The sequence below is a fragment of the Anolis carolinensis genome, chromosome 1 (genome assembly GCF_035594765.1).
Source record: "Anolis carolinensis isolate JA03-04 chromosome 1, rAnoCar3.1.pri, whole genome shotgun sequence".
Taxonomy (NCBI): domain Eukaryota; kingdom Metazoa; phylum Chordata; class Lepidosauria; order Squamata; family Dactyloidae; genus Anolis; species Anolis carolinensis.
The window spans coordinates 339786091-339809140 of NC_085841.1; the positions used below are offsets into that span (position 1 = coordinate 339786091).

Here is a 23050-nt window from a genome sequence, read left to right on the forward strand (position 1 = left end):
AGCAGCTGTGTATGTGATCCATCATTTTGTCATTATTATTATTATTATTATTATTATTATTATTAAGTTTATGTTTATTTATACCCTCTTTTTCTCTCCACAAAAGAGACTGAAAGTGGCTATTTATATCAGCCATTGCCAACCTAGACTACAACTCCCATCAGTGTCAGCTACCACTGGTAAGTTTTGAGTTCTCTCAATTAAAATATCAAAGGAATCTCCATTAAAAGTAATGTTCATTTTTTAAAAAAAAAAGAACAAAAAGACTAGTCATAATAAAGCAGCTAATCTATGGGTGCACCCACACTGTAGAATGAATGCAGTTTGACACCACTTTAACTGCCATGGCTTAATCCTTTGGAATTATGGAGTTGCAGTTTTGCAAGGCCTTCTCTGCCAAACTCCAGCTCCCAGGGTTCCATAAGCATTGAGCAATGACAGTTAAAGTGGTATCAAATTGCATTCATTCTACAGTGTAGATGTGTCCTACTTTATGATGGATTAGTCATAACTACAATAATTTATTTATAACCATAGTCTTGCAGCAGTTGTTAAAAAAAAGAATCAAGAGAGCAGGATAAAATGTCTTGTGATTATTTAGTTCATGAATAATCAAATCCTTTGATTATATTAGTACTATTGTTTGATCAATGTTCTCTTCTTATTATCTTCAAAAGCTGATATGTGTCAGCTAACTGCAGACTTTTGCACATTGTTGTTGTTTTCTAGGACAAATGAAGGTCTTTAACAAAACAACTGACTTTTCCCCACAAAGTAGCTAGGTCACCAAAAGTTGGGCTCTTGTGGAGAATAATGCTCTTCCTACAATCAGATGCATGGCAGGAAAACATTCGAAACTTCAGGATCCAAGTGTGTCCCAATGCAGCTGCCTGGTTGTTTTATAAGCTTCTAATGACCATGCTAAATCCTGAGCCAAAGATTAAAAGACAGGAAATGAGAAGCAATTTAGTTACCTTTTAATCTTTGGGTGTGTAGGGTTTTCCCCCTTCTTCCTGCCTCCTGCATTAGTTGCTTTTGCAGTCTTTTTATTATTATTATATTCGCACAGTTAATCCCTTCTTTCTGTTCTTATTCAGCATTTGGAAATGATCCCTACAGACAGGCTGCAGTCCCAGCCCAGACTCCATGCAAGCGGATAGAGTTATTCTTGTGTCAGATGCACTGTTCAAATCCCCACAAAAGTGGAAATCGTCCTGCTGGGTCCTAGTGCACATTTGGACAGGAGAATCCTACAAAGTTTTTCATCCTAATACAGCAACTATTATTTCTTTGAATTAAAGTACAGCTACACTGTACGACATCACTACAAGTCCCATGGCTCAATGCTATGGAGTCCTGGGAGTTGTAGTTTAGTGAGGGGAAAGCATTCTTTGGCAGAGAAGGTTGAAGACATTGTAAAACTAAAATCTTCAGGGTTTCGTAGCATTGAGCCATAGCAATTAACTCTACTACAGCAAAGTCTTGCTTATCCAACCTTTGCTTATCCAACATTCTGTATTATTCAACACAGTCTGCCTTTCAGTAGTCAATGTTTTTGTAGTCAATGTTTTCAATACATTGTGATGTTTTGGTGCTAAATTCGTAAGCAATTGCTACATAACAGTACCATGTATTGAACTGCTTTTTCTGTCAATTTGTTAAACATGATGCTTTGGGTGCTTAATTTGTAAAATCATAACATAATTTGATGTTTAATAGGCATTTCCTTAATCCCTCCTTATTATCCAACATTTTCGCTTATCCAACGTTCTGCCAGCCTGTTTATGTTGGATAAGTGAGACTCTACTGTATATTCATTCCACAGTGTAGATGCAACCCTAGTTCCTCCATTGCCTGTGCCGCTGAAACCCCTTCAAAATATTGGCATTGTGCTCGTTGTCGCTCATTGTGAGTACAACTCTGTTAAGGATTTTTGAAGATCCATTCATTTTTAAAGAGAGGGTTAAATATATTATTTATTTTTTTCCCCAATGAAATTGACTGGAATTTCAGGCTGCAAACCTACTGTCTGCTCTTTGGGGAGCAAGAAACTCCATGAATTCAGAGCGCCTTAAGTAAATATCCAGGTGACAGGGCTGAAATGTCCTTAACTGTGGTTATTTGACTGTGAAAGTTAAATTTAGTGCACTGAAATGGAAGTCGCTGGTTGAAATCTAACCTTAGACATAAATTTGCTAGGCAGTGGAGGAAAGCCATTCAGTCTGCCTGCCTACCCCCAAATTTTGCCTTTTGAAAATGTGGAAATAAAATAACATTCTCATAAGGCAGTTATGAGGTACTCATAATCCTGTACTGCTGTTCTGGGAGGTGGAATCCAAAATATCCAAAATTTCCCACCCAGTCCTCAAAATCACTTCTATGCTGTAGAACAGGCATGGGCAAACTTTGGCCCTCCTGGAGTTTTGGACTTTAACTTCTACAGTTCCTAACAGCCGGTAAGCTTTTAGAAATTGTGGGAGTTGAAGTCAAAAATACCCGGAGGTAGAATCAATGCAGTTTGACACAACTTAAATGCCATGGCTGAAATAATGTGAATTGTAGTTTGGTGAAGCACCAGCACTCTTGGCAGACAAGGCTAAAGACTGCAAACAAATAATCCCAGTTTTGACTCTTATGCTGTTCACAAGGTCACTTGACATAAGGAAAAACCCAGCAATGTAACAACTTTGCTTTCTGAAAGAACTTCAAGAACTGCTAGCTGAGGGATGGGGGAGGAGGATTTTTCCTGATTTTTCACAGAGCAACTTGATCTGTAGAAATGGTTGTTAACTCACCCTCTACATTTGGATGGAGAGGAGGAAGCAGGTTGCCAGGACTTTGTATCTCCTGATAATAATGATACTTTTGATTCCAAGGAGCCTGGAGCTGAGACAGAGGAGGGCCCTACTCCTAGCAGGAGGCTGCAGCTGCTGAAGATCCACTGCCACCGTTCATTGAGGAATGAAGGAACAGGGAGAAAGACTGTGCTTGTCCCAACTCTTATTAAGTAGGAGACGCTGGTCTAATTAGGCACCTGGGGTCTTGAAACAGCTGTCTGTAAATCTTTCAGCCACAACCAGGCAGCTTTGTTCTTTTCAGCCTTCTTTCTTGGCATCTAATAGTATTTTTTGGTAATCTTTTTTTCTGGACTGTGGACTGGTAATGATTTACTACTCTGTTTTATTTCTTGCTGGCTTTGTTTACATGGACTACTGTCTAGATGAACAACAACCATTGCTTCTCTCTTTATCCTGCTGGATGTTCTATGACTAACCTGAACTAAATTACCTCCATGACAGCTCTTATTTTCCAACCACATAAGAAAGCAATTAGCAGCTGAGGTTCAGGGCCGGTTCTCCCATTAGGCAGAATGAAATGGCAGAACAAAAAGAGTCAGCATATCACCTGCACATCCCCATCCCACCATGAGAGCTCCCACTACTGTTGTGGCTCTGGAGATTGGTGACTATTACAGTCCTGTTGTGGCAGAGCATCAGCCAGCTAAGCTTACCAGTTATTCTACCAGAATACCTAGTTGATAATATCATGCTCTGAGGATTCCCCAGAATCAAGGCAGTTGAGGTCTGGCCAGATCTATGCTGAACAGTATCAGATTTTATATTGACAATGCAGAGTCCATAGACATAAAGTGGAGGCTGGCAATGATGGGTAGATAGATGCTAGTCACACTCCTCCATCAACTTAGAATCATAGAATCTTAAAACTGGGGCCACGGAGGTCATCTAGTTCTAATGCAACCCCCTACCATGCCGGAATACAAAACTAGGGCACCTTCTACACTGCCATATAAAATCCAGACTGTCTGCTTTGAACTGGAATATATGGCAATGTAGACTAACATAATCAATTTCAAAGCAGATAATCTGGATTTTATATGGCAGTGTAGATGGGGCATAAAGTACAATCTATTCTATTGTCAAACTACTCTTGCAGTAAAAAAGTTCTTCCTAATGTTTAGGTAGAATCTCTCTTCTTGTAGTTTGAATCCATTGGTTTGTGGTCTAGATTCCAGCTATGCAGAAAAGAAACTTCTATATGGCATTGTTCAGATGATGTGAGAGTTTAGTCTGGTGCTGACAATGTCTTACATCTCCCAACAGAGACATCAACATTAACATCTGTTAAATTCTGCTTCTTATTGTGTACCTTCAAGTTGTTTCCAACTTAGGGTAACTTTAAAGCAAATATGCCATAGGGTTTTCTTGAAGAGATTTATTCATGCCCAAGTGTTTCAATGTGAGAAGTGAAACCCTTGTATCTCAGACTCCTATACCAACTCTAAAATCAATACACCACTCTGGCTGGTGGTACACTTAAGACGTGATTGTGAATAGTAGGACTATACAACTGAAATTTGTACATCCCATACCCCTTGACCTTGATTTCTTTGGTGTCATTTCATATACTGGGCAAGGCTATTTTTCTTTAGTTATTTTACTTATTAATGCAAGCAGACATCACTGTCTGCATATCTTGAAAGGCAAGGTGGATATCAAGTGCTGTAAAAACATCCAAAGTATAATGTAAATGGTGATGAGCTGTTTCACTGACTCTGAGATGAATACCGACAAATCATAGGTCCCTCATTACCCAGATACTTTTTCCAACTTTTGGATTACCTTATGCAATATTTAAACAAATCAGAGGTAGAAGGAAATTGCTTTGCAAGTGAATTAGCCCCCTGTGATCTACATTCCTATGGAACAACTATAAAAGTGTATTTGGGGTGTGCTGTAGACCAGAGCTTCTTAAACTTTTCCCACTCATGACCCCTTTCTGCTTGAACATTTTTTATGTGACTCTAGATATATAAATATATATAAGTCAACATTTACAGATAATAAATCAGCATTTGCAAGGCTTGCTAAATAAACTAGACTATGACTAAGATTAATTCATACAGAAATTCACTTTTTGGAAGAAGAAAAAAAACAGTACCAGGAATTATGCATACACAATATTAAATGACCAAAATGTCCAAGGGCCTGCTCACATTCAGGTGAAGCTGTGCTGAATCTATGCTCGGGGTGCTTGAAAATGTTCTGCTAAGTAATCTCAAAAAAAGTTGAAACATTCTATTAGGAACTGAAGGTAGGTGACTTTAGGCCAGTGACTATCTCTCACTGTAGTCCATCTCATCCAATTATTATGACGATAAACGGATGTCATCTTGAGTATCTCATCATTATCAGCTCATCTTTTCCCCAATAGTGGGACTCAAAGAGGCTTACTGAATTTTAAAAACAGAACTGATCCACATTTGTGTCTTTTTTCAATATATTTTTTAAAATACAACCTTCCTTATTCTAGGGATGTTCTGTTGGAGTAGACTCCCACTTTGCAGCCAGCCTGCTAAGTGATAAAATATGTAGCCCAACACATCCAGAGAGATACGAGGTGGATGAAATCTGGGTTGTAATCATTCTGTTAACAATTGCAAATCTCAAAAAAAAAATTCCTTTAAATAAGCAATGGAAAAGCTGAAATCACGTTTGAAAATTAAAATAACTGTGTAGGCCAATGTTGTAAAAACAGAGGATAATGAATTATCTCCAAGTCCTTAGAAGACTGCCTCAAAAGGCATCATTCTACAATCTCTATAAATCATGGAAGAAGAGGTCAGCTGGGGGAGACATAAATAATCCTTTCAGGCAAATGTTTTGCATGCAGAGTGGCATCAGAAGCGCTGCCAGGCTCTCATAAAGTCAGAAAATGGTGGACATTCCAATGGGGATTGGAAATGCTTTCATTTCTCCAACTGGCTTTTATTTAAAAGTCAAAAGACAAGAAGTAGATGGGCAGTATAAATTCAAACAAAACTAAAGACTTAAACTAGATTGTCATATTTCCAGAAACCAAAGGGTCCTCAGAAGAGGAACTTCTATTCACCTAGCCCTTTAAATACTCTGGTGAGTAGGCTTTGCAGGATTCTGTATTGTTTCTAAAGCCTGTGAGACCTACCAGCTCCAGTCAACTGTCTGTATTAGGTATATAGCCAAACTGAATTACAATAACGTCTTGAGGACCACACATTCAGCACCTCTGCATTTGGGACTTACCCTCCTCCTGGTCAATTCAATCCAAACTTAGACTGCAATAAGGCAGGTTCAGTAATGGTGACTGCATATCAGAATACTGAGAGGAGGATGAGGCTTTATCTCAGGTCCCATCTAATGCAGTTTAACAGCACTGAAGTGTATTACAGGCAGACCCCAAGTTATGAACAAGATAAGTTCTGTAGGTTTGTTCTTAAGTTAAATTTGTATGTAAGTTGGAACAGGTACACTTTTTCAGTGTAATTCAGCGACTGCCTGTATATGGCAGTGTAGATTCTTATAATGCAGTTCAATGCAGTTCAACTGCATTATGAAACTGCATTATATAACAGTGTAGATGCAGCCTCAGTCCCACCACCACCACAAGCCCAGTTGATGGGCATATGAGACTAAGGCTGGGTCTACACTGCCATATAATGCAGTTTCAGAATGCAGTTGAAGTGCATTATATGGTTGTGTTGATTCATATAATATAGTTTAACTACATTCTGAAACTGCATTATTTGGGAGTGTAGATGAGGCCATAGTCTTCTCAGTGGCTGCTCCTAGGTTATGGGATACCCATGAAAGTCTAGGCTGGTCTCCTCTCTGTTTTCCTTTCATGATAGACAAAGGTCTTCTCATTAATCCAGACTTTTCTGTTAGCTGCTCATGGTAGAAATTTTAGCATTATTACTATAACTGTCTTTTACTCATTTTAGATTAATATATTTAATATCATGGTTTATTTACTTTATATACTTGAGTATAAGCTGAGTTTTTCAGCCCCTTTTAGTGCGGAAAAAGCCCCCCTCGAATTAGACTTGAATGAGGGTCCTGGCCATCTTATATTCAGGTCGGCTTATACTCAAGTATATACAATAATTGTGTTTTTAAACATTTTTATTGTCCATTTTTAAATTGTATTTGGTTTTAACCTATGGTCCCATAGAAGGAGAAAGGTTGGATATAAAACCAAACAATCAGTTGCTGTTGTTATTATTATTATTATTATTATTATTATTATTATTATTATTATTATTATTGCTATTTAAATTAGAATATATTTTGCTATGTTTGTCTTTAATGGCTTTTCCAGTCTGTCTGCATTAAAGCGTATGTTCTCCTGGGGCATTGCCTCTTTCTTTATTTGTGACTGCTCATTTTCCTCCCTGAGTCATATCTGGAGCCAAAGGTAGACACTCCAGAAGGGTTCTCACTCCCAATGTCAAATTTAATTATGACCTGTGGGGCATGGTATATATTTTACTGCACAAATCCTTACTGCAGTGTGCACTGCATACATCGCCTTTATTTGAAAGAATAGACAACACAAACAAACACTGCAGTCAAATGTCACTAAAAAGAGGATGTTGATCATTAAAACTGTTACTAATTTTGTAATCTTCCTTCCTTGTTCTGCTCACCCTACTTTTTTCTTTTCCTATATTGCATTCTTACATAGGTCTTACATTGCTAAATTTCTTCCCGTCTAGTTCACCTAGCATCTCACCTGTTGCATTCAGACATTGCCACGAATATATATAGAACCGAGTAAACATTTGAGGAATAGGAAGTGGCTGCTTCTAGTCCTCTTCCAGGTTGAAAGCCAAGAGGCTTCATCTTTGAGAGGAGAACCGTGGCTCAATTTAAGGGACCTGGTTTGCACAAATAAGATGTCAGGTTCAATCCCTGCTGTTTCTATGTGCCTTCCATCCCAAGAGATTGCAGGTGGGAAAGCCTGCCAGATACTGGAAGCCCATGACAGCTCTCACCAGATTTGAGTCGAAAGGTGAGATAAAAGGTTGAATGATTTGATCCCATCAAAAGGAGTTGCATTTATTAGGGACTATGCTCATGGCTAGAACGATCTCCAAGTCTGTGCACAAGTGGCATCACAAATTGCAAGGTGCCTTTTGAAACTTACTATTTCTGTATACTGCATCCTAGGGATAGAGAATGGCTGAATCTGCAGATATTGGGTGCATCTTGACTGTGGAATTAATACAGTTTGACACCACTTTAACTGTCATGGTTTAATGCTATGGAATCATGGAGTTGTAGTTTGATGAGGCACCAGCACTACTTGGCAGAGAAGGCAAAAGATCTTGTAAAACTCCATCTCCAATGAAAAGCTTAAGTATTTTTTTAAAGCAGCAAATGTTGCCTAACACAAAAACTCCTTAAAATGCCTGTTTGAAATTTCGCTGGGTTAATCCATTCTTTAAGACCCTTTTTACACTGCCATATAAAATCTAGATTGTCTGCTTTGAAATGGATTATATGGCAGTGTAGACTCGTATAATCCAGTTCAAAGCAGATAATGTGGATTATCTGGTTTGCTAATCTGGATTACATGGCAGTGTAGAAGGGGCTCAAGAAAAGACAGATTATATCAGGCACATACTTGCCCCATTCATGTACTCATACTACTTAATAGGACAGGACAAATTCATGTCAATGGCTCAAAGGCATGGTGATGGTGATGCTGGTGATAATGACAGAGATGATGCATTGAGATTCAATGTGGGTTACAAAAAGAAAACAGTTTTAAAATTAAAATATCCACATTTAAAGCAGTGGTGCTGCGGTGGTGCAATGGGTTAAACCCTTGTGTCTGCTGAACTGCTCACCTGAAGGTCAGCAGTTCGAATCGGCGAGATGGGGTGAGCTCCCATCTGTCAGCCCCAGCTTCCCATGTGGGGATATAAGAGAAGCCTCCCACAGGATGGTAACGCATCCAGGCGTCCCCTGGGCAACATCTTCGTAGACAGCTGATTCTCTCACACCAGAAGCGGCTTGCAGTATTCTCAATTCGCTTCTGAAAAAAAGAAGTATAAAATTAATTTAAAGGCACATAAAAGTTAAAAATAGCCATCAAGACTGGGAGGCAATAATAGCCCTTTCTTTTGTAAAATTATGGATATTTAGTTAGTGTAGATGTGCAAAACAGTATCATCTGCCTAAGATCTGAATGAGTGGAAAATGTAGATGTTATTATGGGAAAAAGGTTAGTAAATAGCAACATTTAACAATGTAACAAATTACTGCTTATTTTCTTTTTCACATACTGAAATAGATGTTCTGTCCCTTTAATCCAACATTAAAGATTTATATTTTCAAAATTTCATATTTATTTCAATTTCTTTCTTATTAAAATTGAACAGACAATATTAGTAGAAATCGTTTAAAAAGGAAACACAGTGAAGGGAAGTGCTCTTTTTAAAGAAATCGCTGTAACTTTGTATGTCCAATTATCCCTCAGGAAATAAATGCTGATAATTTCAATGGAATGAACAAACCAAAGACTTACTAAACTACTTTGAAAAGTAGGTGTAAGACTACCTTATTAATAATGTCTATTTTAATGGTATGATTAATTAGAAAACAGATGGTTCCCTATAGGTGTTTCCTCAACACACACACACATACCATGTTAATCATAATAAGGCTGCAATGAAGTGAGAAGACATTAAAAGGCATAGAAGTACTTTCCTTCCCCTTAAAAAACCATGCTCTGCTCCTTAGACAAGAGGGAACAGAGCTAAAAATGGAAATTTGATATAATGGAGCCTCCGGTGGCTCAGTGTGTAAAAGCGCTGAGCTGCTGAACTTGCGGACCAAAAGGTCCCAGGTTCAAATCCCAGGAGCTGTGTGAGCGCCCGCTGTTGCTCCAGCTTCTGCCAACCTAGCAGTTCGAAAACATGCCAATGTGAGTAGATCAATAGGTACCACTCCGGTGGGAAGGTAACGATGTGCCATGCAGTCATGCCGGCCACATGACCTTGCAGGTGTCTACAGACAACGCCGGCTCTTCGGCTTAGAAATGGAGATGAGCACCAGCCCCCAGAGTTAGACATGACTGGACTTAACATCAGGGGAAACCTTTACCAATAATAATAATAATAATAATAATAATAATAATAATAATACTACAATGCAGAGCAGAGTAGAAGAGAAAACTGGCAAAAAGGGCTCTCCATGGACAGTTCCTGGAAAAAAATTGAGACCAAAACTGACAAGGAAAAAACACAGATGTGGCTCACAAATGGAACTTTGGAAAAGGAGAGTAAGGTCCTGATTCTTGCAGCCCAAGAACAAGCAATTTGAACTAATGCCATGAAAACCAGAATTGAAAAGTCGATGACAGATCCCAAGTGTAGACTCTGCAAGGAAGCAGACGAGATTAAAAACAGAGGCATAATACCGTTGTTCAAATGATTCATTGGAACTTATGCCACAAATATCATTTGCCTGTGACAAAGAACTGGTAGGGTCACAAGCCTGAAAAAGTTACAGAAAATGAATACGTCAAACAACTCCAGGACTTCCAAATTTAGACTGACAGAGTTTTGGAGCACAATACTCCTGACCTCACGATTGTGTTAAAAAACTAAGTATGGATCGTTACAATCCCAGGTGACAGCAGGATTGAAGAGAAGCAACTGGAAAAGCTGACACAATATGAGGATTTAAAGATCAAACTACAAAGACTCTGGCACAAGCCAGTAAAGGTGGTCTCAGTGGTGACTGGCACACTGGGAGCAGTGCCTAAAGACCTTGGCCTGCACTTAAACACAATTGGCGCTGACAACATTGCCATCTGTCAGCTGCAAAAAGCCACCCTACTCGGATCTACCCACATTATTCGCCGATACATCACACAGTCCTAGACACTTGGGAAGTATCTGATGTGAGATCCAATACAACAGCCAGCATAGTGATGTTGTTTGCGATGTACTTATCTTGTTGTGTATCAAATAATAATAATAATAATAATAATAATAATAATAATAATAATAATAATAATAATTTGTTACCCATCAGTCTTCATGGTTTGAGGCATAACTCAACACATTTAAAACACCCAGATAAAAATATATATCAGAATACATAGTGCAAAATTAAAACACAATGCTAATAGAGCTCTTCCGGGAGGTCATTTCATAGTCTTGGGGCAGCTGATGAAAGATTATCTGGGTGATGGTTCTGGCTGTTGGAGTAAACCTCCTCCAGAGCTCCTCAGTGTATGAGGCAGATTGTACAGGAGATGGCTATCCTGTAGGTAACCTGGACCCAAACCCTGTCAGACTTTAAAGGCAGAGCCAACACATTGTACTTTGCCTGGAAATTAATATGGCTTTGACCAGCAACCAGGTGCAATTTGAACAAAGGTGCATCTACACTGTAGTATTCATTCGTCTTTGAAACCACTCTAACTGCCATGGCTTACTACTATGGAATTATGGGAGCTGTAGTTATGCAAAGTCTAGCATTCTCTGCTACATACTACTGGTGTCTCATCAACTACAACTCCCAACATTCCATAGCATTGAGTTTATGGTCATTAAAGTGGTGTCAAACAGCACTAATTCTACAGTGAAGATACATCCTAAGGACTTGTCTATCTGGGTATTGAAGCACAGACTAATTCTGGTTGTTTTCACTGTGTTTCTCCACTTCTAGTACTTATCAGAGGTTTGCCCCATTTTAGTCAAAGTGTGTGATGACTCATGGGCCATGAGCGCTGTTGTGACAGATGAAGAGGAAAACTTGGGTTTTCCACCGTTTCAGCCAGAATTGGAACTTTCCCAGCCTGAATTGGAGCCCTTGCACCTGCAGGAGGTTTGTCTTCCAGAAATCTGCCAAACAAGCCCTGAGTCAAAATCTCCCCCATTTTCTCGCCGTAATTATTATCAACAACAAAAAGGAGTTCAACAGGCTAATCGCAGAAGCCTGAGAATCGCAACCAGGCATTCAGCTGATTAAGCCTGCTTTCATGAGAAACTTTAGGGAGTTATGCATCTGGACACAGAGATTGACTTTCGGTTCTGTTTCCCCAGAGAAGTGTTCTTTGGTGGGAAAACGAGACCCTATTTAGGTTCTTTGCCCTGTAGGAATCTTGCGGAGTCAATTCGTCAGCAACTGGAGTAGGTTGTGTGTGGACAGCGCTACTCCCGCTTCCAAGCCTTCGTTCCCGCTTCCAAGCCTTCGTTCCCGTTTCCAGCCTTGTTTTGCTCCACGGACCTTGCCTTGCTTCCTAGGACTCAGCCTTGCTTTCCAGGACCTTGCCAAGTATTTACCACGGATTTTGTCCCTGATCCTCGTTCCTTGTTGCCTCGTATCAAGCCTTGTGTTTCAAGAATCAAGTTTACTTCCTAGCCTTGCATCAAGTTCCTTGGACTAAGAACCTTGTCATCTCCCCTCACTTTGCTTGGCAAAGTGAGTGTTTCGGTTATTGGATTACAACTTTGGACCTTAATATTTTATATTGGACATTGTTTTCCTGGACTATAATTGACCTTTCCTGAAAGGTCTTCTTCTGAACTATATTCTACACTTATTTTTATTGACTTTACATATTTCCTTAATAAAGATATTAGGTAGATTCTGGCCTCTGTGTATGGTTATTGGTGCTCTGCAGCCTGGGTCGTGACAAAGTGGATGCTCTGAAATTTGCTTGAAACTCTGGATGATCCCATAGGTTTGGGGCAGTCTGGACAGAAGGATTGGAGCTGATTTAGAATGCTCTACTGTCTACACAAGGTACTATTCCCTTTCCCCTCTATTAATCAGCACAACTAAAAGGGGATGGATAGTGTCCATGTCACTATTCCCACCACTCCCAGTTAACTACACAGGTCAGTGTGTGCACATGGCCATTATGGGTGCCCAGACAACCAGCAGAGGTGTCCAGACAACCAGGAAAAAGGTGGGCAGATCGTCTCCCTCCTTCTTCCTGATCCCCTGTGCTGACATCTGCTAATGTCAGTGCAGGATGCCCATGGAACTCATATGGAGCTCTGCAGCTGTTTGAAGTGGTGATGCTGGCAACACAGAATGTGGTCCAGTGAGGCTGATGCAGTCTCAACGCAACTGAACCATAATCAGGGCCTTATCACACTAGAGCTTAAAGACTATGCATCCCATCTGAAATCCTGTGGCTGCCTCCTGCAGAATTCTGGATCTTGTAGTTTAATGACACCCAGGACCTCAGGACTCCAAGATGCTACTGCCGCGGATTTGGAAAATTTTGTGTCCCAGGCTAGCCTGAAGCATTTCTGCTTTGGACTGATTCCTGATTTACCAACCAGTGTAGACACTGCCCCGATTGCTCTTTGGAGTTATCTGAGTGGCTGCAAAGGTAGCATACCTCCCTTCTCCACCATATTCCAAAGTGGGCTGTCCTTAGAGATAGGGAGTGCATTGGTACTACTCAGTGATATCAGGGAATTCATAGTTTGTTGAAGTAGTTGCAATTTTCTCTTAAGAGAGTTCTAGTGCCGTAATCTGAATGATAGCATTAGAACACTTTCGGATAAAAGTCCCTCACCAAAATATAAATCAATGAACTGTAACTATTAGTGTTTACTAGTTTGTTGTAAGTGCGTAGTGTTGATACAGATACAACTAGAGATCAGGAAGAGCACTTTTGGACTAGAATTCCCACAATTCCCCATCTAGCACAGTGGCAAAATTGGCTGAAGAATTCTTAGATATACTGGCTGGAGAATTTTTGGATATACAGTAGATTTCCATCCTGTGGACACGACTGAGAACATTAGTTTATAATAATAGATGGTAATACAAAGACAGGCTTCTTGGTATTTTTGGATTTCCCGTCTACTCATATGCGGTAACTTTTTCATTAGAAATGACTACATGGGCTTTGAAATCCAGACAAGGCTTCATACTTGTACCAGTCAATGATGAAAGAGCCTCATAATTTGCACTAAGATGGCTGATAACAAGCGCTCGCTGTAAAGCAGTTTTGGCCAGCATCAGTTCTGTCACTCATCTGGTCCCAATAATAAGACTGTGGGCTTAATTCAACAACATACAAATGTCAGCCTCTATCTTATATCTCTGCCCTGTCAAAAGCAATTTTTCCAGGTCTTTTAAGAGAAATTATTCCTGTACCCTACCCAGGTATGTTATTAAAGGCATGAGCATATTTATTATTGCCAAGTTTCAGTGATGAAAGGCTAATGCCAGGAAGACGGACCTTCTCATGCCTTTTGCTTGTCCATGTTGTTTAATATTATAGGAACTTTTAATAAAGAGCAGTGGGGATACCTCACTTCTCAAAATCTATATCCTAATTAGAGTGAACACTTCATATTTATACTCTTCATAGAAAATAGATTTTTCCTTAGTGTTTAGCCTAGATAAAATTGTGCCATATATGGATACTTAGCCATGACTGGAGACATTTGTAGGTTGCCTTTTGCAGTGGTTATGGTCTCTGGCACCAGACAGATACATTTTACAGTCTTGTTAGCATTGTGGCCAAATGTTAACAGTTGTCCAGTAGCATTGAAAGGGCCAATTTGTGTGCAGTTGGCTCTCCCATAAAGTTTCATTTTAGCCACACAGTTCAAGGCTGAGTAGGAACCTGTGGCTGGGAAAAGGCTAGGAGCATAGACTTTGCTGTTAGCAGTGGGGCTGTACAGTTCTTGTAACAATTACTGTGGGAGATGGGTCACTCCTGCACGGTTCATTTTCTTTTATGGAGGCCTGCCCTCTATCGCCCCAGGAGCCATCTTCCATTTGCTGCACTGGAGGATAAGTGTACGCCAGCCCAGGGGACTTGTTATCCAACCCCAGAGATTGGAAGTACTGGCTGTGCAATAGTCTGAGTAAAATTGATTGTTTTGAGGACCAATTCTACCTCTTGCTGCGAGGGGATGTGGAATTGTGATTGTGAGGCTTCTCCTGTGATAGACCACCTGCTGCATCCTTTACCACCAATAAAGCTTATTTTACAGCAGTGACATGTGTCACTTTTCAGCATGAAACAAAATCTTGGGCAGATCTGGGACTGCAAGCCCATTCCAGCACAAAATAGCTGAACTCACTAAATAATGTGAAAATCGGAAGCTGCCTAGTGCTGAAATAGACTGTTTGCTTATCTTATTCTAACTTTTTAAAAAACCTAGTATAGCTTTATCACCAGCTACATCTTATATAGTAGAAAAACAAACCTTTCAACATAAACAAATAAAATGCATTTCAAAAAGAAAAAAACTCAATTATGCTCAGCAACTTCCATTAGCTTTGTGAGGAAAAAGTGCATGACTAGTCAAGGTGAAAGAGCAGCAGCATCTCTCTTGGTTTTTGTGAAAGACCAAAGAGTAAATTAACACGGCGCTACTGTATATTCTTAGCTCTTTCTGCTGGGAATTATGCACTTAACTCCCATTAAGGCTCTTCAACATGGAGATGATACTATACCCCTTCGTCTCAATCACTGTCAGTGGAGTCCCTGCGGGGAGATGATCGTTTTGAATAAAAGAAAGCAGGAATCTGAAGAGGGGAAGCCTTTTTTGTATCAAGAGAGAGAAATGAAAGGCGAAGTGGGAGCGAAGCGCTTCAGAGTGGGCGTCGGAGCATCCTTGGCGATACAGAAGAACACAGAGAAGTAGCACTCGTCATGCCACTACACTAAACACATTACGTGTCTTTATTTCTGAGGCAACAGAGGAGAAGGCTTCCAAGTAATACCATCAAAGGGAAATGGAGAGGATCAAATCTATTTCAGGGGTCAAGGAACTGCAGCAGGGATGCACTTGACTGCCGGGGCGTCCCTGATTTCCCCTTTTTCTTTCTTCAAAGCACTTGGGGCGTTTCTCCAGATCCAGAAAGTCACCCCTACATTGTCAGCTTGTAATCCCAATGGCCCCTGTTATGACAGGACAGCGGGAGTTGTATTCATATGGAGATGGATGGCACTATGAGTATCTTCAAGGCCTGGTTCATGTCTGTGTATATTCCCTCTTGTATCAGAGATAGTATGACGATATCCTTTATTATGGAGTATAAATGAAAAGGGTGCTCTCAGTAATTTTTGTGGGCTTCTTCTAGATCGCTTTCTCTTAAACTGTGGGTCTCAACTCCAAATGGGATCCCCTTAACTCAATGTTGGGGTTCTTAAAAAAAGTGGCAACAGTAATAGTTTTCTGAACACCATGTGGACATTTACACAAGTCTGTTAACAACAATGTGCAGTGTTTACAGTGGGCTCTGCAGAAATTGCTACAGCTGTACTTCATTAAAAAAAATCAGCCTGTTTAGAAAGCCTTTCAAGTGTGAATTTATTAACAGTAAATGTTTGACTTTTATACCATAATATATATATTATATATAAAAATCCATATATATCCATATATATCCACACACACATATATACAGCAGAGTCTCACTTATCCAAGCCTTGCTTATCCAAGCTTCTGGATTATCCAAGCCATTTTTGTAGTCTATGTTTTCAATATATCATGATATTTTGGTGCTAAATTCGTAAATACAGTAATTACTACGTAGCATTGCTGCGTACTGAACTACTTTTTCTGTCAAATTTGTTGTATAACATGAGGTTTTGGTGCTTAATTTGTAAAATTATAACCTAATTTGATGTTGAACAGGCTTTTCCTTAATCTCTCCTTGTTATCCAACATATTCGCTTATCCAACATTCTGCCGGCCCGTTTATGTTGGATAAGTGAGACTCTACTGTATATATACATATACACACACACATACACCTGAGGTCATGTAAATATTTCTTGGACAGAAAGCCATAACAGGCAGGCTTAAGCAGGCTTTTAAGGTTGACACTTTGGCACTTTAGTTATGAATTGATAGTAGCTAGTTTCCTTAGATGTTCTGTGTTTTTTAAATAGTGCCATTTTCTTCTTATGTTATATGTGTTGACTGTGGTTGTTATAAATGTTATTAATAATTTCTATAATTTTATATGATATTGTTTTATATTCATGTACCATTTTATATTGTATGCTGAATTATGTATTTTAAACTTTTATAATGTTTTAATTAAGTATTTAATTGATGTAATTGTGCTGTTTGTTTTTATTGGATTCTGCTTTTGGGCATTGAATTTTGCCAACCCTGTAAGCTGCCTTGAATTCCTACAGGTGAGAAAGGCGGGGTAAAATTTTTGTAAATAAATAAATATGCTGTACATCGTGGTGCTTTTGTAAGCTGTCCTGAGTCTCTTCAGGGAGATGGTGGCAGGATACAAATAAAGTTTATCTGTCTATCTATCTATCTATCTATCTATCTATCTATCTATCTATCTATCTATCTATCCATTCATCTCTAGCTGCTCCAGGCGTCTGTAGGAGCCAGCATGGTGTAGTGGTTTACGTGTTGGACTCAGACTTTGGGAAACTGTGTTTTGAATCCCTGCTCAGCCATGGAAACCTTATCTCCCTGAGTTGAGAATCTTTTCTAACTCATTTGAAATTCAGATTGGAGTAGATAGTGAGACAAAGTTTCGGAGTGTTTTCTTCTGACTGAAACTTCCAGAAAAACTGAAAAGGGGTATACCATCTGACAGTACTTCATACTCAATTGAAAACCAAAAAAATATTCTTCCATGTCCTATTTCATGGCCATAAGCAAATTGTATGGATTAGAGGCTTTACAACAAAGACATTTGGGTGGAAATGTTTTGAAGGTGTGGAATGTAAAAAAACAAAAAAAATCAGGCATGCTATAGGCCGTAAGAATGTGCAAAATGTCTTGAAAAATCTGTTTCCAGAATGAATAAGATTATTTCAGAGTTTCCATCTTCTAACAGCAGTAAATGTTTTTAAATGGACCATTTTAGTATGATTGGGTACTGAAGCTTGGCAACCGAATATAGTGAGAGTAGGAGAAGGGAAATTCCAAGCAGAATTTCATGGTCAAGCAGAAACTCTCACCTAGTTTGATCCCACAGTTTCAAGCCTTGGGCTTCTGTCACTCCCCTTGCCCTTATATACTTAAGATCCTCTCTGGTACTTGGACCACTATCCTGGAAAAGTGGCTGTGCTAATCAATAGGTACAGCATGGTACACTATGACTAGTTCTCTCTTTCATTCTAAATATGAACAGACTATAGTTTTAGAAAATAAAAAACCTTACATATTTATTATACAGCAAATAAGTTCAATATAGCAACCCCGGTGGCGAAGTGTGTTAAAGCACTGAGCTGCTGAACTTGCAGACCGAAAGGTCACAAGTTCAAATCCAGGGAGCGGAGTGAGCGCCCGCTGTTAGCTCCAGCTTCTGCCAACCTAGCAGTTCGAAAACATGCCAATGTGAGTAGATCAATAGGTACCGCTCCGGCGGGAAGGTAACGGCGCACCATGCAGTCATGCCGGCCACATGACCTTGGAGGTGTCTATGGACAACGCCGGCTCTTCGGCTTAGAAATGGAGATGAGCACCAACCCCCCAGAGTCAGACATGACTGGACTTAACGTCAGGGGAAACCTTTACCTTTTAAGTTAAATATGAAATCTCTGAGCTCTTTCCACAGCTCCCAAGACCCTACTCAGAATACCCTATGTAAGGCAGGGATGGGGAAGCCTTTGTCCCCCAGCTGGTTTTTTTCTACAATTTCTGTCATCACCATTATGGCCAATGGTGAGCGATTGCAGGTACTGTAATCCAAAATAATTTGAGGGCCAAAAGTTCCCTGCCTCTCTTAAAGGTTACTCTCAGTGATGCAATTCTAAGTCAAGATCCTACATCATGGTTATGTCACATACATTTCTGCATGTAGAATTGTGTACTAATTGTGCTATGCAACCCTTGAGGTGCAGAATACAGTGCACACCAAAATGCGCAATCAAATATAATGACAATGTCACTGCAACCAAAACTTTTCTGCAACCTTGACCGGACTATAGATGCTGTGTATTGGAAAAATGTCCAGTTGCCTCTTTAAGGGAACTCACAAATGCGTTAAAAAACCCACCAGAATCCAACCATGGTGTCCCCAGTCTCCAAAATGGAAACTCCAATTTGGGCAGGAAGCTCTGATTGTGGCATTTCAACACCTAGCAGCAGGTATTTGGCTTCAAAGGGGGACAAGCACTTGGCTGCTATATTTGCATCCTTAAAAAGAACCGTCCCTGAAGCACTAATTCTAAGATCCTTGGCAGCTCGCTACAACATGTCATGCATTCTCTTTGTTTTGTGTTTTTCTTTAGCTTCACTGCAGAGGAAATGGGAGGCGGGAGTTTGAGGTTGACTCGGCAGGAGAAATTGTGTTGCCAGGATGCCAGGGAGGAACAGATGCCGCTCACCTAGCTTTGCCACACACCCCACGCCTCCCACTCCTGCAACAAGAACATACTGTATCAGCCCAAATAAACACCTACACGAATCAAGCTTCTTGGGGATTGAAGATTGCTATGTGAGGAAACTTAATAACTAGTTTGGCTTTTATAGTTCAGTGCCACACAAGCATATACGCATATGTTGAAACTGGTTTCCTCAGATAGAGATAGAATTAACACAGGAGATGATTTTGTATATTTATATTCCTGATTTTAACACTACATATACCTAAATGTGAGCTCATGCAAGAAAAGCTAGCAAATTTACACACAATGTAGGTGAAGGATCCATATTTCATAGAACCATAAAATTGGAAGAGACCACAAGGGCCATCTAGTCCAACCCTCTGCCATGCAGGAAAATACAATCAACGCACTCCTGATAGATATCCATCCAGCCTCTGCTTAAAAACTGCACAGCTGAGGTTTATGCACACAATTTATACCTACAGCTGTCACATATTTATGTAAAGTATTTTAAACCTGCCTTTTTAGGATTCCCAAAAGCTAGGATACAGAAAGACTACACACACAAATCACGAAATCTTATAAATTAAAATATCATATTGTTACTGCTTATAATGGAGCCTCTGGTGGCTCAGTGTGTTAAAGCGCTGAGCTGCTGAACTTGCAGACCGAAAGGTCCCAGGTTCAAATCCGGGAAGCGGAGTGAGCGCCTGCCCGCTGTTAGCTCCAGCTTCTGCCAACCTAGCAGTTCAAAAACATGCAAATGTGAGTAGATCAATAGGTACCGCTCTGGTGGGAAGGTAACAGCATTCCATGCAGTCATGCCGGCCACATGACCTTGGAGCTGTCTAGGGACAACGCCGGCTCTTCGGCTTAGAAATGGAGATGAGCACCAACCCCCAGTTGGACATGACTGGACTTAATGTCAAGGGAAACCTTTACCTTTACCTTTTACTGCTTATAATGATAAGCAGTAACAATATGATATATTAATTTATGAGAAGCAGGAATATGGTAGTTTAAAGGTAGAGCTTATTAAAATCTGTCAAAAGCAGCAATAAATGGCCATTAGTCTGTATCAGCTACTTTGTAAATGGTTACAATTGCCAACAAAATGATTTTCTTCTTCCTCATATGGATACATCCAGTGAAATAGGCTGGCTGGACTTACAGTGATGCCAATTGTGTCTCAATCATGACTAAATTAGAATCAAGAATACAAAGCAATTATGGATGTTGGTAATGGTTCCGTATTTACATTCCCAACCTGTTTTACTGGGCATCAGTTCCATGGGAGGAATGAAGTCCATTCTGCCGACAACCAGAGAAAAAGTGAAATAACGATTCTCACATTTCAAGGAGTCAGATCAGGGGAGGTTAATTACTCAGTTAAGTCTGCTCAATTAAGTAAGCAGCTGATATAGAACAATGACCAATGTCTTTAAACAGAGTAGCCCAATTGAAAACTGGAGATGACTTCTACATGTGGCTGTATAAAAGTGGGAATTTCAGCAGGTGTCGCTTTGTCATGCAACCAAGTAACAAGCAACACCTGCTAAAATTCTCTCTTCCATGCAACCTTTAAAGACAGAGAAACTCTCACCTGTTTTTACTTTGGCAAACTTGGAAGGATCCTTTAAATACCAGCAACATGAGGCTGTATATATTTCCCTTGGAAGACAGCTCCAATAATATATGGGGTAGCTAACTAACAACACTCAAGGCTTTTCCTAGATCTTCTTTGGACATAGACTTCATAAGACCATTGAAGATGTTAAGCTTAAATATTTTATTTGCTTCTGTACTTTTAATGAACAGAATTATATTTAAAAAAATTAAAAAATATATTTTTATGCTCTTTAATGGTTTCTACTGTGTTCCTTTATTATTTTGTTGAGGTGTTTCTTAGCATTTGAAAGCATTTTAATGATTTTTTTAATATCCCTCTTTTGGAAACTACTTTAAATGTTTATTTAGTGGCTAGCTGTGAATAGAACTGGCTATTTCTGAGAACAGAGTTCAGATTTTTAGAGGACCATTCTGTTGTGTGTGACATTTGGAGGTGGTTGAAGGACATTCCTCCAGTCGCTCTAGTTATTGGTTAATATAATTTTGATTATCTTCTAGATTTTCTTATTCTTGTTTTATAGGTTGGTTTTTAATATTCTGTCAATCTTATATTCACATTATGAGATGCAGTCAGCAGAAATGTATTGCGTACATTTAAAAATGATTTATTACACACATTTAAAATAAAAAGGAAATGAAATAAGAAAGTTCCATGTTAAAGCATAAAGTTGGGAACATTTGGAATGAAGAAGCAAAACTGAACATTAAAAAATGCCATTGGACAGCACCAGAACCTTAACTGCTGCAACATATGTCCATTTCTTTTATTTTCTGCATAAATTTCCACTTATTTTTTAACAAAGTGCTGAAAAGCACTTTTCTTTAAAGTGACTGTTGTTTCCATCTGAAGTCATGTTGATTTAATACTCCTCTTGGTTTCTGATTTCAATACTTAATAGTGATTTACCTGATAAAACAAGCTCCTTCTTTGTAATTTGAATTTGCTCAGTTTTACATCCCAGATTATGCTACTTGTTATGCTCCTCCTCCACTCTGGATTAAAGAGTCCGTTGTCGCCTAATATTTTCTCCCTTTGAAATCTCTTACACTGTATAATCAAGCCACTTCTTAACTTTCTTTTTGATAAGTTAAACAGATTGAACTCTTTAACTCTCTTGGCGTATGATTCTCCCCACCTCTCACTCACAGTCCAATCACTGAAGGTTTGCCTTGAAATGACTCCCTTCTTATCCAGCTAAACTCTTTTTTTACCACTAGCCTTTAAAAGATTGCTTGTGGAAGAAAAGCATTAGAAGAATATATATATATATGTGTGTGTGTGTGTGTGTTTTCAACAGAATCATAATCAGACATATGAATTGGGTATATTTGGAAGGGACTGTCTTTGAGTAGCACAACTCAGTATCTGCCCTAACCTTGGTTGGTTGTCAACTCATTCTTGTAGGCATTCAATGAGATACTGCTACCTGAGATAGAAAAAAAATATTCATTACTTAAGCCATCTTTCAGGGAACACTACTACCACCTCAGGGCAGTTTGCTTTTCTTATTTGCCATCCAACCTATGATGACCCTAGCGATGAGAGACCTCACCAACCACTCTTCCAAACTCAGATCTGTTGCGTGGCTTCCTTGCTTGAATCAATCTACCTATAATGCAGCCTTATTTATTTATTTATTTATTTATTTATTTATTTACAGCATTTATATTCCGCCCTTCTCACCCCGAAGGGGCTCAGGGCGGATCAAATTACACATATAGGCAAACATTCAATGCCTTTTAACATAGAACAAAGACAAGACAAACATAGGCTCCGAGCGGGCCTTGAACTCATGACCTCCTGGTCAGAGTGATTCATTGAAGCTGGTTTCAGCTGGCTTGCTCTCCAGCCTGCGCCACAGCCCTTCCTCTTTTCCTGTTGTCTTGCATGTTAACCCAGTATTATAATCTTTTCCAATGAATCATATCATCTCATGATGTGTTTGTCATTTTGTTTGTTTATTTAATTTATATCTCTCCTTTCTCCCAGGATGGGACCCAAAGTACATTGGCTCAGCATCTACACTTGGCTTCTAGTGAGAATTCTACCTTGATTTGCTCTTGTAACCATGTATTTGTATTTTAGAACTCTATGGGATCTATTGAACTCTCTTCCAGCATCACATTTCAAATGTCAACTTTCTTCACAATCCAGCTTTCACACATGTACATAGAAATCAAAAATACTATTCTGACTTTGGTATTTATTAATGGTATAATATTATACACGAGAAACTTAGTAAGTTCCTATCTGCCCTCCAAGTTCTAGTCT

The 23050-nt window shown here is 39.4% G+C and overlaps 1 protein-coding gene across 3 annotated transcripts in view; it reads right to left on the reverse strand.

Annotated features, from left to right (window-relative positions):
* Positions 1 to 7350: 7350 nt before the first annotated feature.
* The window catches only part of efcab11 (EF-hand calcium binding domain 11), a 93066-nt gene continuing 77366 nt past the window's right edge, over positions 7351 to 23050 (reverse strand). For all 3 annotated transcript variants that reach the window (XM_062968397.1, XM_062968398.1, XM_062968395.1), the window contains one exon: positions 7351 to 8877. In XM_062968397.1, the coding sequence (XP_062824467.1) occupies positions 8697 to 8877 (181 nt within the window). In that variant the 3' untranslated portion in view covers positions 7351 to 8696. The remainder of the gene's footprint in view (positions 8878 to 23050) is intronic.